This window comes from Chelon labrosus (assembly GCF_963514085.1).
Source record: "Chelon labrosus genome assembly, chromosome: 15".
NCBI classification, from domain to species: Eukaryota; Metazoa; Chordata; class Actinopteri; order Mugiliformes; family Mugilidae; genus Chelon; species Chelon labrosus.
Window position 1 is genome coordinate 19,313,692 of NC_140348.1, and position 12,043 is coordinate 19,325,734.

The 12,043-nt window shown below is 40.8% G+C and overlaps 2 protein-coding genes and 1 pseudogene across 3 annotated transcripts; 1 reads left to right on the forward strand and 2 right to left on the reverse strand.

The window, feature by feature from the left end:
• Positions 1-1,458: 1,458 nt before the first annotated feature.
• Positions 1,459-8,496, reverse strand: LOC311500254 (sorting nexin-5-like). Its single transcript, XM_084561522.1, has 13 exons — positions 8,162-8,496; positions 6,589-6,693; positions 6,334-6,444; positions 6,014-6,135; positions 5,777-5,900; positions 5,344-5,439; positions 5,128-5,233; positions 4,950-5,025; positions 4,773-4,812; positions 4,601-4,687; positions 3,802-3,961; positions 3,597-3,682; positions 1,459-2,824 (listed from the first exon to the last, which is right to left on the reverse strand). Exons 1-13 carry the CDS (start codon positions 8,192-8,194, stop codon positions 2,774-2,776), a joined length of 1,197 nt encoding a protein of 398 aa, XP_084417648.1. The 5' UTR covers positions 8,195-8,496; the 3' UTR covers positions 1,459-2,773.
• Positions 8,497-8,692: 196 nt separating this feature from the next.
• LOC311500400 (mitochondrial genome maintenance exonuclease 1-like) lies at positions 8,693-10,706 on the forward strand. The gene is made up of 5 exons (XM_084561785.1): positions 8,693-9,430; positions 9,551-9,782; positions 9,864-9,996; positions 10,133-10,263; positions 10,570-10,706. The coding sequence occupies exons 1-5, from the start codon at positions 8,917-8,919 to the stop codon at positions 10,607-10,609; spliced, it is 1,050 nt and encodes a 349-aa protein (XP_084417911.1). The 5' UTR covers positions 8,693-8,916; the 3' UTR covers positions 10,610-10,706.
• A 51-nt stretch (positions 10,707-10,757) lies between these two features.
• On the reverse strand, positions 10,758-11,773 carry LOC311500403 (glycine N-acyltransferase-like; annotated as a pseudogene). The gene has a single exon. The product of its transcript is annotated as a glycine N-acyltransferase-like (transcript).
• Between the last annotated feature and the right edge of the window lie 270 nt (positions 11,774-12,043).

The following is a 12,043-nucleotide window of genomic DNA, read 5'->3' on the forward strand; positions in this document are numbered from 1 at the left end:
TCAGGTATACAGTGCAGAGCTGTGCTACATGAGTCAGGTGCTTGCAGGGGCTCAGTCGGCGTACGGTGATGTTTCAGCTCACCAAAGCATGAACGGGCTCAGGAACACTTCAAACTTCAACTTGACACGGCAGAAAACCAAAACATGTGAAGTGATGTCTCTCTCTCTCTCTATTTTTTTCCTTTTAGCTTTTCATTGTGGATTTTTAAAAACAACAACTGAGGACTGATAATAAAAAAAAATAGTTGGGTCATAAAGATGGTGTTGAATTAATTATTAACAGCAAATCGCTGTTAATCTTTCTAAAAGTGTGAAAATGTGTGAAATCTTATTCCTTATCTCAACATAAAGAGTCGGTAAACTATCTAAGTGTGCCTACGGGGAGATAAAGAAATCATAAGTCTTTGAAGCATGCACACTTGTTCCTTCACATCAGTCTACAAAGGCAAATTTCACTCAGTTACCTCAGAAGTTTTGTTTCCGAGATTAGAGCAAGAACTGGGGACACGCTTTATCATCGCAACGCCACAACCACACAAAGAGAACATGAAAAGACTAAATCTAGGTCTGACACCTCGCTGTTTCCTACTGGTACACTCAGATTAGTTGCTGCGGTGAACTGAAATAAGCTTTGTATGAGTTGGTGGCAACTTAAAAGAGGCAGGACAGGTTTATGTCTCAGTCCTACTTAATCCTGGTCCAAACAGAGGCCTTGCTCTTTGGTAATTCTTCTAATGCTGCGCTTTCCAACACTGTTTGCTCTGACCACAGCTGGCAAACTCATTTGTTTGTCCTGATTACCTGTTGCAATCTCATTGGCTGCAGCCTGGGGTTTATCCAATCGGTGAGCGGACCAAACCCTACGGGTCACTGTGACTGCTTGACTGGGGTGGTCAATATTGACAAAACCATCACGGACAGGTACAGTATCGTCTACAACTTTGCTTCTCCACATCTCACTCAGGCGTAACCTTTGAGTGTTGTGTGTGCTGGTTTACCGTAACTTTCTAAAGAGCAATTTGTAGAATTTTCTACAAAAGCAGAAGGTTCTTCCACCTGGTTCGCAAAAAATATTGGGTTATTCTCTCATATTGTTCACTGCTACTCACAGAGTGTGACATGCAGTGTATATTTTGGGGTTGGCAATTCCCATGAGCCCCCTGGCATTTCCTCCAAGCTTACCTAATGCACCACACGGTCTCATTCCGGGATTCACAGTGGTCAATGGATTTAACACAAACATGCGTACAGCTGTGTTTAAATTCAAGACCCGCATACCTAAACTCTTAAGTACAGAGGGTAGCTGGATACTGCCACCTAGTGGTATGGTGGCTGGGTCTTTAAAATCCTTTTTTTTCCCCCTTTTACAACTGAAATCTATTAATTAATTAATTAATTAATTAAATAACTTTTCACTGAAGTAACGAGCTGCGACACAAATACAGAATGGCACAGATCAAACTTGGGAAAGTAGAATTTATTTAATGCCATTATTACAAATTTATAAAATGCTATTGATCCGTAAGAAAAGCATCGTGTGTAAGGGAAATCGCGGGATCCATTAGAAATACATTCACTTCTTTCTTAAAAAACTACAACACTGCGCTGAGCCAGGTCATGAGTGTAAAGTATTTTTCATCTTCTTAGTGCATCTTTCCAAATGTCTGTTTGAATTAAACAAACTGCCTAGAAGATCTGGGTAATATATCATAAGACTCCATTGATAATAAATGGGAGGGGGGGCAATAAAAAGAATAATAAGACACAGAGAATGAGAGAGCGAACGGACAGAGTTGGCTGAGGTGAAAAAGCTGCTGTGGAAATAATAGATGTAGCCGTCAGTGTCTTCAAATAAAACCAAAATAACACTTTCAGTCATTACTAATGTTAATTGTCGTTTTGTAAAATGACTACATGCTCCAACAGTCACTCCACCATTTGACCCATTCCTCTCGCCAAATCATCTCAAATCATCGAGGACACATCCATGTTTACAAAACTAATGTGCATCTTTGATAACTGTGGGATTCGAGGCCACTTCTTGCAAACAAGAATGCAGCGACCAATCCAAGTGTCCAATTCCTGAGGTGAAGCGCAGCTATTTTTGAACACTCGAAGATGATCCGTCTCGTCTTCTAAGTCGGTCATGAGTCTCCTTAATACAGGGTTGGTTCATCTGTACACTAATCTCAGAACCCAGGAATGCAGAGCATGAGGGTGTTTTTTCCAGGCACTCGTTTTGCTTCTGTAAAACTGATTCATTAGCAAACAAAAAACCCCAACAAAACTAGCAAAAAAAAACAAACAAAAAAAAAAAACACTGCTTGGGGTTAATTTAAGCCTTTGAATAAGCTATTTAAAAGTGTACATGAGGAAGAAGGTTAAAGACAGAATAGAGGCATAAGTAGGATCCAAAAAAAGAAGAAGTATACTACCGTATCTGTGTAATGTAAAGAAAAATAAATCAAGAAAAATTGCATCTATTGGTGTAGTAAAAATACGGAAGACCATAAAGCTGGCATTCTCTGGATCCATTCACATTGAGATAATGGAAAAAGGGTGGACCACAGACCAGAGGACAGGGACTCTGTAAACATGAAGACATTGTGCTTACAATTTCTCTCGCAGGAGGGTTTCAAAGTGGCATCAGACCCAGGTGGAAGCAGAGATAGGGCTTGGAGTCATGTCCTTGCAAGGCCCCCAGCGACGCCAGGTTTCCATTTGCTATGACTGGTCACTTGGTGATGGGAGGACAGGAGCACTTGAAAACACATCAGTTGCTCTTAAGCAGGTCAACGCATCCCTGCAATAGAGCCACGTTGTTCTGTGGAGACAAAAGTAACTTGTATGGTTACTCCTGAATAACACAGTCTATTTTGTGTGAAGCCATGAGAACTTGAATTGTGACTCAGAGACTATCACATGCCTGCAGTGGGTTCACCTCTATACTGCTAATAAGTCTTATTACACCATCAACTTCCAATTCAATTTCCTCATGAACATGGGTAATACATAATTATACACCGATCAGCCACAACATTATGACCGGAAAAGTAAACAACGTTGATCATCTTATGACAACACAATGATCAGCTGGGAAACTTTTGGACCTGGCATTCATGTGGATGTTACTTAGAGATGTACCACCCACCTAGACCAGACCAGGCACCCCCACCCCATAGCACTAACACTCTTGCAGCTTGACACAGGAACACACACACACACACACACACAAACGGTTTAGGAACAAAACCTAAACTGATCAAGTATCTGTGGGATGCACTGGAACAACATTTTGTTTCCAGACACCACAGAAGGCCCACATCCATTCTCTGATGAGTCACAACTGTCTTGGAGGCCTACACAATATAAGGGAGGTAGTCATTATGTTATGCCTGATCGGTGTACTCTTTGCAATTGTACACATTTGAACACAAGATGGTCAACGTTATTCACTTCACCTGTCAGTGGTTTTAAAGTTGTGACTGCTCTGTGTATATCGCTATAAGAACGTGGTAACATTTTTCATTAGCATAGCTATTACCACACCAGATAATAAAACTGCTACACAAACTCGGCTTTGTTGCGCTGCTCACCTTGGCATGTTTTATCTCAAGCTCAGCCATCTCTATGAGGTTCTTCCTGAAGGCCACGACACGTCTGCCCTTGAAACTGGTGAGTTCTGAGAGGATTACATTGTGCAGTTATGAAAAAAATAAAAATAAAAGAGACGGCTCGGTAAATATCACAAGGAAACAAGGGCAGAATGAGTCCATATCGCTGACGCATGAATGCACAAACCTTTCTTCCCAGATTCTGAGAGCTTGTCAAATTTCTGCAGGCAGTGCTGCTGATGTTCCTCTGCCTGGGCAACGTCCTTGCTCTTCAGTCGAGCCTTGTCCAAGGCCTTGTTAGAGTTCTCGTAGTCGGCTAACGCCCGGGCTCGCCTGTACAGAAGGTCCTAACCGACACATTTAATAGTTTTACCAGAGTGATAAATGAACGTATAACAGAGAAGTGAGCATTTGTGCTGCATTTCTGTTATGAATGCTGTTAGTACATGCAAATACGAGCCATAGTGCCGGAAAAACTATGTGATGCCATCATTTCTAAATCACCCCAAGTATTTTTTTTCGTGAAAGGCCACTACTAGATTATAATATCAGTTGACCGATATATATTTGCCAATCTTGACTCATAAAGGATAATGAAGATTAAAGCTTGATTTATATTACTGCGTGCTGAGATCGTTGTGTAATTACACCGCTTAAGTGCTAGTCGGCGGCCAATCAACTGTGTATGTATTTCAAACAACGGAAATTGTCTCAGTAGATAGTATGCAGACGACAGAAGGGAGAATTTTCCATGTTTGGAGAGACGAGGATGGTCAAATCACAGCTGTTGTGGGTTGTGACAGAAGATATGGTGCTAACCAGTGTTAAAGTACAAATCTAGTTCAGCACTGAGTACTTTCAGCAGTATTTTTCTGGTCACATAATGATTTTAAGATGCAGTGTGTGAACGTCATAGATGGGAATCTTTGTAACATATTTGTAAATTTGTGCCTCTTATGCGACAGCAGAAGATAAAAATGTCTCACCTTAGCAGCCTGGATGTCTCTCATGTAGTATCTTAGCAGCTCTGTCAGTTTCAGCTCCTGGTCAGATGCAACTCTTCCCTCCACTTTCTGCAGACACACACACAGAAAAAGATGTAAAAGCTTCCACAATGTTATGTGTTTCAGTTTGTCGGGTAGAAGAGGTTCTGCTTACTCTGAGCTTCTCAAACAGGTCTGACAACTTCTCCAGGTTCCTGAGAATTAAAAAAAAATGTGAAAAACACTACCGTTATATATCGAAGATTTTTATTCAGTTATCACCACAACAGACTGCTTACAATTTTCAACAGCAAGTATGCATAAAAACCCCTAAATTAAGCATTACACTCACTTTTTATTTGCTGTGTTATCATCAGCACTGAGAGTGTTCAGAGTGGCAGAGATGTGAATGTAATCATCTGCAATATCTGTAGGAGAAGAAATTAACAATCAAAACCCAAACGTTTATCCAACCACTTTGTACCACTCAAAGACCAATTTAATATCGTGACGTCAAATCACTCCATTACTTTTGTGCGAACGGGTCATTTTCTCTGCCTTGGCGGTGGAGTCTTTTATCTTGCTGTAGTAGTCGAGGAGGAACGTCTTCTCCTGCTCGAAAAAGTCATCAACTTCCTGTGTGGGAAACAAAAAAACACGCAGAGGTAAAGTGAAGAGGTGGCAACGACACTGCGGCTGTAACGGTGTCGTGAATTTTATAACCCATAAGCAGCCAGAAGCCTCACCTTTATTCCTGAGATAAGGACCTCGTCAGCAGTCTTAACCATGTTCTTAAAGAATCCTCCAAACATTTCTTTTGCATTCTTCCTCCTCACAGTGAGCTTAAATAACAGAATAAAGAATGGATATGTATTAAATATATAACATGCAAAACTTATTATATGATGTGGAGAGAACTAAGCATGGACTGAGCAATGTATGATTATGTGTGACAGTAGCATATGCTTTACTTCTACCTAAAGTTTAAAAAATGCTAAACTCTCAACCAACTTCTGTTAGCAAACACTACTGCCACTGACTGACAAAGACTACACAGATAGGCATAAATGCTGATCACAGCAGGATGCAAGCCATGTGTCACACGTATCCAGTAAACTCTACTTCCTCTCTCTCCAACTGACAACTCAGGAAAGGGAGTCAGCATTAAGAGGAACTCACATCCTGGTCATACTCTAAGAAAATGTGGAAGTTTCTGTCTTTGCTTAACATCGGGTGAGAGGACAATCTCTGCAGGAAGACCTCGTGCACTTGGACAGTTTTCTTAAACACAGCCAGGTACTCTCTGGAAAGCAAGAAATAAAAAAAACAGAAGTTTTATTACACAATATTTTGCTATGACATGATGATGATACCAGTGCAGTATAATATGGTGTTTTGTTTGAAACCAACACTCACGCTTCCAGCTCTTGCTTCATCTTAGTGTACTCCTCCTTGGTCATAGTGGCTTCACCTTCACCCAGTTTGTGCATTTTCTCTCTTGGGCTCTCAAAGTCCGGCTTTGGGGGTGCTGGTGGAATCTATGAAAGATAAAAAAAAAAAAGGAAACAAATTAAAGATTCATGCTATGTCAAAAAGGAGGACTGATGTATTTTGGGGGGAATGTATGCCTGACAAACAAAATCAGTATGTCTTCAGTTTCACTGAGTATACAGGCTCCAAAGATAAACTGTGTTATGTCAGCCTCTGTTTATGTACAAACACGTAGTCCAACTCACTATTAAGCCGGCATAGTCCTCAGTCTCAACCAGAGCATCGTGTAACCAGATGAAATCCTCATGCTGCCTGGGAACAGAGAAGTCTGGCTTCTGGAAAGAGCTAAGTGTGGTCTAGAAAGACATAATTTGAAAGTACTTTTTAAATAACACAATCACACAATCATCAAATCAGCACAGACCATTAGAGAACATTTTCCACAGTTAGGGTTCGGTTTATGCGTCAAAATCTATCAGTGTTGACGTTGCCACATTTACCTTTGTATGGACCGTAAACTTGACTTTGTCCCTTTCGCAGAGTGCATCAGGAATGTCAATGAGTAGAGCGGCATCACTGTTTAAGTCCACAGATACAGATCGCAACTATGGAGGAGAAAAAAAAGTCAAGGCTATCAAAACAAAAGCTTACACAGACTTATGCACACACAAAAATAAGTCACTTATAATGCAGAAATGCATTTTTACATGACATCTGTTGCTTGTGAGAACTATTCAACAGGTTTCTGGTCTTCGCCATAATTTTTACTTTACCATAAATTACATTTGATATATTTAATTTAAGTTTGATTTTGAAGTTCTGTTTCCTCTCTGACATTACTAAGGGGTACTGTGGATTTAAACTGTAAAAAAGTGGAACTGCATGTAGTTAGACCCCAGTTGTAAATGCTGTATTTTGAATGCAGCATCCAGTAGCACTAATAATAGTGGATCAGAATTCATATATGGAAAAAATATTGGTGTTACGCAAAAAAAAACTTTATGTGTAACTTTATTTTAGCTCTATTGGTCTCCATCAGCATGTAATCATTATACTGCTTGGAGCTGAGTCATTAATTGTGTGTACACTACGACTTAAGTCTCTTAATATCAATATCAAAATATCAAAAAAAATCTTAGTCAGTAAAGCAGGCCTCTATGAATCTTCTGCATAAACTGTCTTGACAATGCACCAACAGTCTGCTGCAGTGTTGATAGCCCAAAGCCATCAGCCTCGATCCGATCCAACACCAAGGAATTTATTTAAAAACACAGAAAACATGTCAGACAGGAACCAGCGGCTTTTACTCTAACTTGCACCACGGCCCTGTAATTCGGAGGTAACCAAACACAAACATTTCATCCTTGAATTAAGCAGCAGGACTTGGTTGTAAAAAAGCCTGGAGGTTGTTAGCTTTGGACCTAACTAACGGCACATGCTCCAGTCCAGCTAGGGCTTAAAGATGTGGTCCACGCCCATGTTGATGCAGCTCTATTAAAGAATAGTCATAGTTTGTTGCCATGTTGGAGAAACAACGCGCTACACCTACACGTTTCATAAGTTCCTACATTTATTCATATTTGTGCTCAGATGGAAACAACTTACAGACTCAACGAGAAAGAGACCACAAACTTTATCCACCAAAATGACAACAAAGTTTAACCAACATCTGTTTTAAATGCTGAAGTATCACAGCTGACAACGATGCCGCAAAGCAGTATGCTGCACAACAGATCCTTAATGCTGCAAAAACCTACAGGACACAAACCGGCTACGAGACTTTCTTGAGACTTTTACGTGTAACGGTGAACACTGAGCTTTAACCGCTGCGTGGCTTAACATGTTCAGTGAATGAGATAACATTACCAAACAAAACTTTTTTTGTAAGCTGCTTAACACAGCGCTTCTTGGTAGCTTTATCCCGTTAAAAAAAAAAAAAAAGCTGGCTAGCTTTAGCCAGAGGCTAGCGCTATGCAGACCGAAAACAACTGAGTAACTTAGCCAGAAAGCAACCTTTAACGTTAGCTATTCCAGGGCTGACTTTTGGTGCAATTCACTAACCGTTTAACTTACCTTTTCTTTGTTGCTCTCGTCTATGGATGTCATGTTTTGTCCGAAATCGACGGAATGGCGAAGAAAAGGAGGCCAACCCAAATAACAAAACTATATGCAGGAAGCTGTCTCTCTGGTGGCTGGTTAGCTGCCTGACGAGCTGTCAAATCGCTTTTTCGCCCCCATCCCGATGATGAAAGATTAAATCCCGCCTTAAGAGCACATGACTGGACAGCGTTGAGTTTACAAAAGCTGCGATTGGTTTCTGACCAAATCAATCACGTAACCTTCGCGTGCCTGAGCTTTGAAATGCCCCCAGACTTGACGATAACTTATTTTTAAACACCAGCGTTACACTTTCTTAAGTTGCGGACAAATGATGAATAACGAATTGAAAGACTATAAAAGAAATAAACAACAAAGTCCCGCCCACTTACAACGGTGCCGCCGAGTTAACCACACGGATGTATTTCAGTGATACTCTGCACATTGTGGGTAATGTAGTTTTCTCTGTCTCAAATGCGTTCGCGAGACTTTACGTTGGAACTTCAATTCCCAGCTACGTAAATGCGTGCAACCAAAAAGGCGCGCCGTTCTGAAACAACAGTGTTTTTTGCACGAGTTTAACAGAGGGGAAACATGCTGGGGCAAGTACTGGCGCCGAAACGAAGAAAAACTTCTTAAATGCACGTTAAAACTTCAAAAAAGTCAGAACTTATGTTTAGTTAAGTGGCTACAAAGTTATAGTTTCAGTCTGTTGTGTTTAAATCGCCACAATGTTTATTCTTAAACGTGTTTTATCCGTTGGAGGCACCATGGTCCCTGAAAGCGCCTCCCTATCTGTGAATCACTTCTCTGCTTGTCAGTGCCTAAGGTCCTCTAAAAGAAAGAGCCCGTACAGCTCAGTGGACAGTGAGCGCTACTCGTCTCTTGTGAAGTCTGTCATGTCGTCCAGGGTCAGTGCCCAATCCCCTGAAACCATCCAGGCGGAAGACGATTACATTTACGGACCTGTTGTCAAAGCTCAGACGCCCGCAAGACCAGAGAAGAGGGAACCTAAAACTGTGCACCCTTTCTTAGACTGTAAAGAGACTCTAGAAACAGAAGAGCCAGAGTCAGGACCTCCAGCCCGGATTTTATTAAACAGAGGACAATCGAGGCCTTTCATTCCGAGTGTGACCCGCATTCTTCAGCAGACACTTTCCCCGGAGCAAGTTTTCTACCTGGAGAGATGGAAGAGGAAGATGATCGCGGAGCTTGGAGAGGATGGCTTCAAAGAATACAGCCAAAGTAAGATTTGTGACATCCTACAAACATATCCATGTTATCTTCCGATTATAATATGATACTCTCATTTATATATAGGGAGATAAACTGAAAAAATGACTCACGGTTGTTGTATTCAAACAGATTTGTTCAGACAAGGGAAGCTCTTCCATTCGTCTCTGGAGGACATCCTGATGTCAGGTGTAACGCAGAAGAGTTGTTCAGAGACCCCGGAGTATCCACCTGAGGCTCAGGGATACATAGAGAGCGTTTCTCACATACTGGAGGATATCAGTGCTGTGAGAGCTATTGAAAGCACAGTACAGCATGAAACCCTGAAGTACCTGGGCATTGTAGATTGTGTGGCTCGCTACAGGTAAATAAATAAATAAAAATCCTGATTTGGAGACTTTTTTTTTTCCCACTGCCAGACTTGACAGGCTGATTTTGTCTGCAGGGGTGTGCTGTGCGTTATTGACTGGAAGACTTCAGAAAAACCCAAGCCATTCCTGAGCAACACTTACGACAACCCTATTCAAGTGGCAGCCTATGCTGGGGCTTTGAATGGCGACAAACACTACAAATATCAGGTGATCTATTCAAATGAATGATGTGATAAGTTTGTTAGTTTCTGATTTTATTCCATGACTGATATTGGACTAAAATGTCCAGTCTTTATGATAAGCCGGCCACAGTGTGACAGCCACGGATCTTTTCTGATTGCAGGTTGAAAATGGCCTCATCGTTGTAGCCTACAAGGACGGCTCACCTGCCCATGCTCACCAACTCAACTCAGAGTTGATGCTGGAGTACTGGAAAACCTGGTTGCTACGCCTGGAAGAATACACAGAACATAGGTAAAGCTGTCAGAACAACTTTTTATTCCTTGCAAAGTATGATCATTTTGGAGGATGTATTTTTTTATTCTTCTGCTAAATTGTATTAAATTAAACCCTAAAGTGTTTCTGTTATTTACCCAAAAGCACTGAATAAAATGGGATTGTCAAAATAATAGAAACATGCGTCAGTACAACACAACACAAGCAACTGCTGAATAGCCTTCATGAAACTGTAGTGCTTTAGATTTAGTGCAGGAATGTTTGGCAAGTGGGTGTGTTAAGCACATTGTTCACATAATGTGTTTATTTATTTTTTCATTTCAGATCCAGTCATGCCTCAAGTGCTACTTCAGAAAAAAGGTGACATGTGTGTGGAGGGATCTGCAAGGATAATAAAAATAATATAACATATTCCAATGCAGAAGGTGGCCAAAAAGCACTGGCTTCATGCAGCCATTCATGACTTACATTTTCAGTTGAATAAGCTCATTTTAATTATTAGCAGGTAAACGTTTAAAATTGATGTATTTCAAACCACGTTTCCCTGTATGAGGGATCTTCAGTGAAGCCCATGTTTTCGAAGAGCCTGTAGGAGACCACATTCTCCTCTTCTATGAAGCAGTACACTGGATAGCCCTGAGCATGGTGTCTCTTCGCCATGCAGCTGATCAGGACTTTAGAGTAGCCTTTCCCTCTGTGCTCTGGTAGAGTGTACAACATCCCCATGGCACAAGACGCATAGGTCAGGATCCAGGACACTGGCCGTCCGTCAGCACCCAGCACGCAGCAGGAGGGGAAGTTTGTAACCATGTTCTGGATCATCCTTACCGCCTCCTCGTTCTTTCCAAACTTCCACGTCTGATTCACCAAGGCAACGTGCGATTCATCCAGGGAGCTCAGTGAGATTCCTGAGCTGAGGCAGAACAGATGAAATATTCGTTAATGACATATGCAATAATTATTTGTCAAATGCTGTGATTAACATATCACTATACCTGTCTACAGAAGGAAGCTGAGATATGTCTTCCAGTGTCATCATGTGACAAACTGCTCGTTTTTTAGTTGATGCATTTTTTTCTGATGCCAGTGCTTTGAGTATCTCCATGTGGGGAAGGCTGATTCCTTGAACAAAAGCAATCAAAAGTTCTAACCTCATTTTGTGCAAATGATGTATGTGTAAGATTGATTAACATTAAAAGTTGGTAATTCTGTTTCTCTTCAGTTCTACATTACGGTGTTGTGGTTCTGATCTTTGTCCACAAAACTAGGACCTCAAATTGTTATTGCACATCATTTAGTGAAGGAAGAGTCTTCGTTCAGTATCACTAAATGATATGCAATAACAATTTGAGGACTTTGAACCAAATGAACGACAATAAAATTCAAGACACATTCACACTTTAAAGTCATAAGTGGAAATGGTAATAAACTGATTCAGCAGAATAGCAGGCGTTGTGTAACATCCTCACAATGTCTTTTCTTTGATGTATAGAAGATTAGTAAATGAATTAAACAGAAGTATAGTGTCCTAGTGAAGGAAGTGAAGTTGCTGACTTCCACATTCATTATTCAACCGCAATGAAAAGGATGAAAGTGCTTGTTGCTATTACCAATACAAATCAACTTGGTCCAGTCAATAACAGAAGACTTTCTCACGAATTCTTCAAGAACAGCTTCATCTTTTGCAAAAATCAGCATGTCTTTGAAGTCATCCCCCCTCTGTAAGAATAATGAGATGTGAAGATACTGTATGCACAGTAGTATAGGAAATATTGGATCATGTGGTTTTGTCTACATG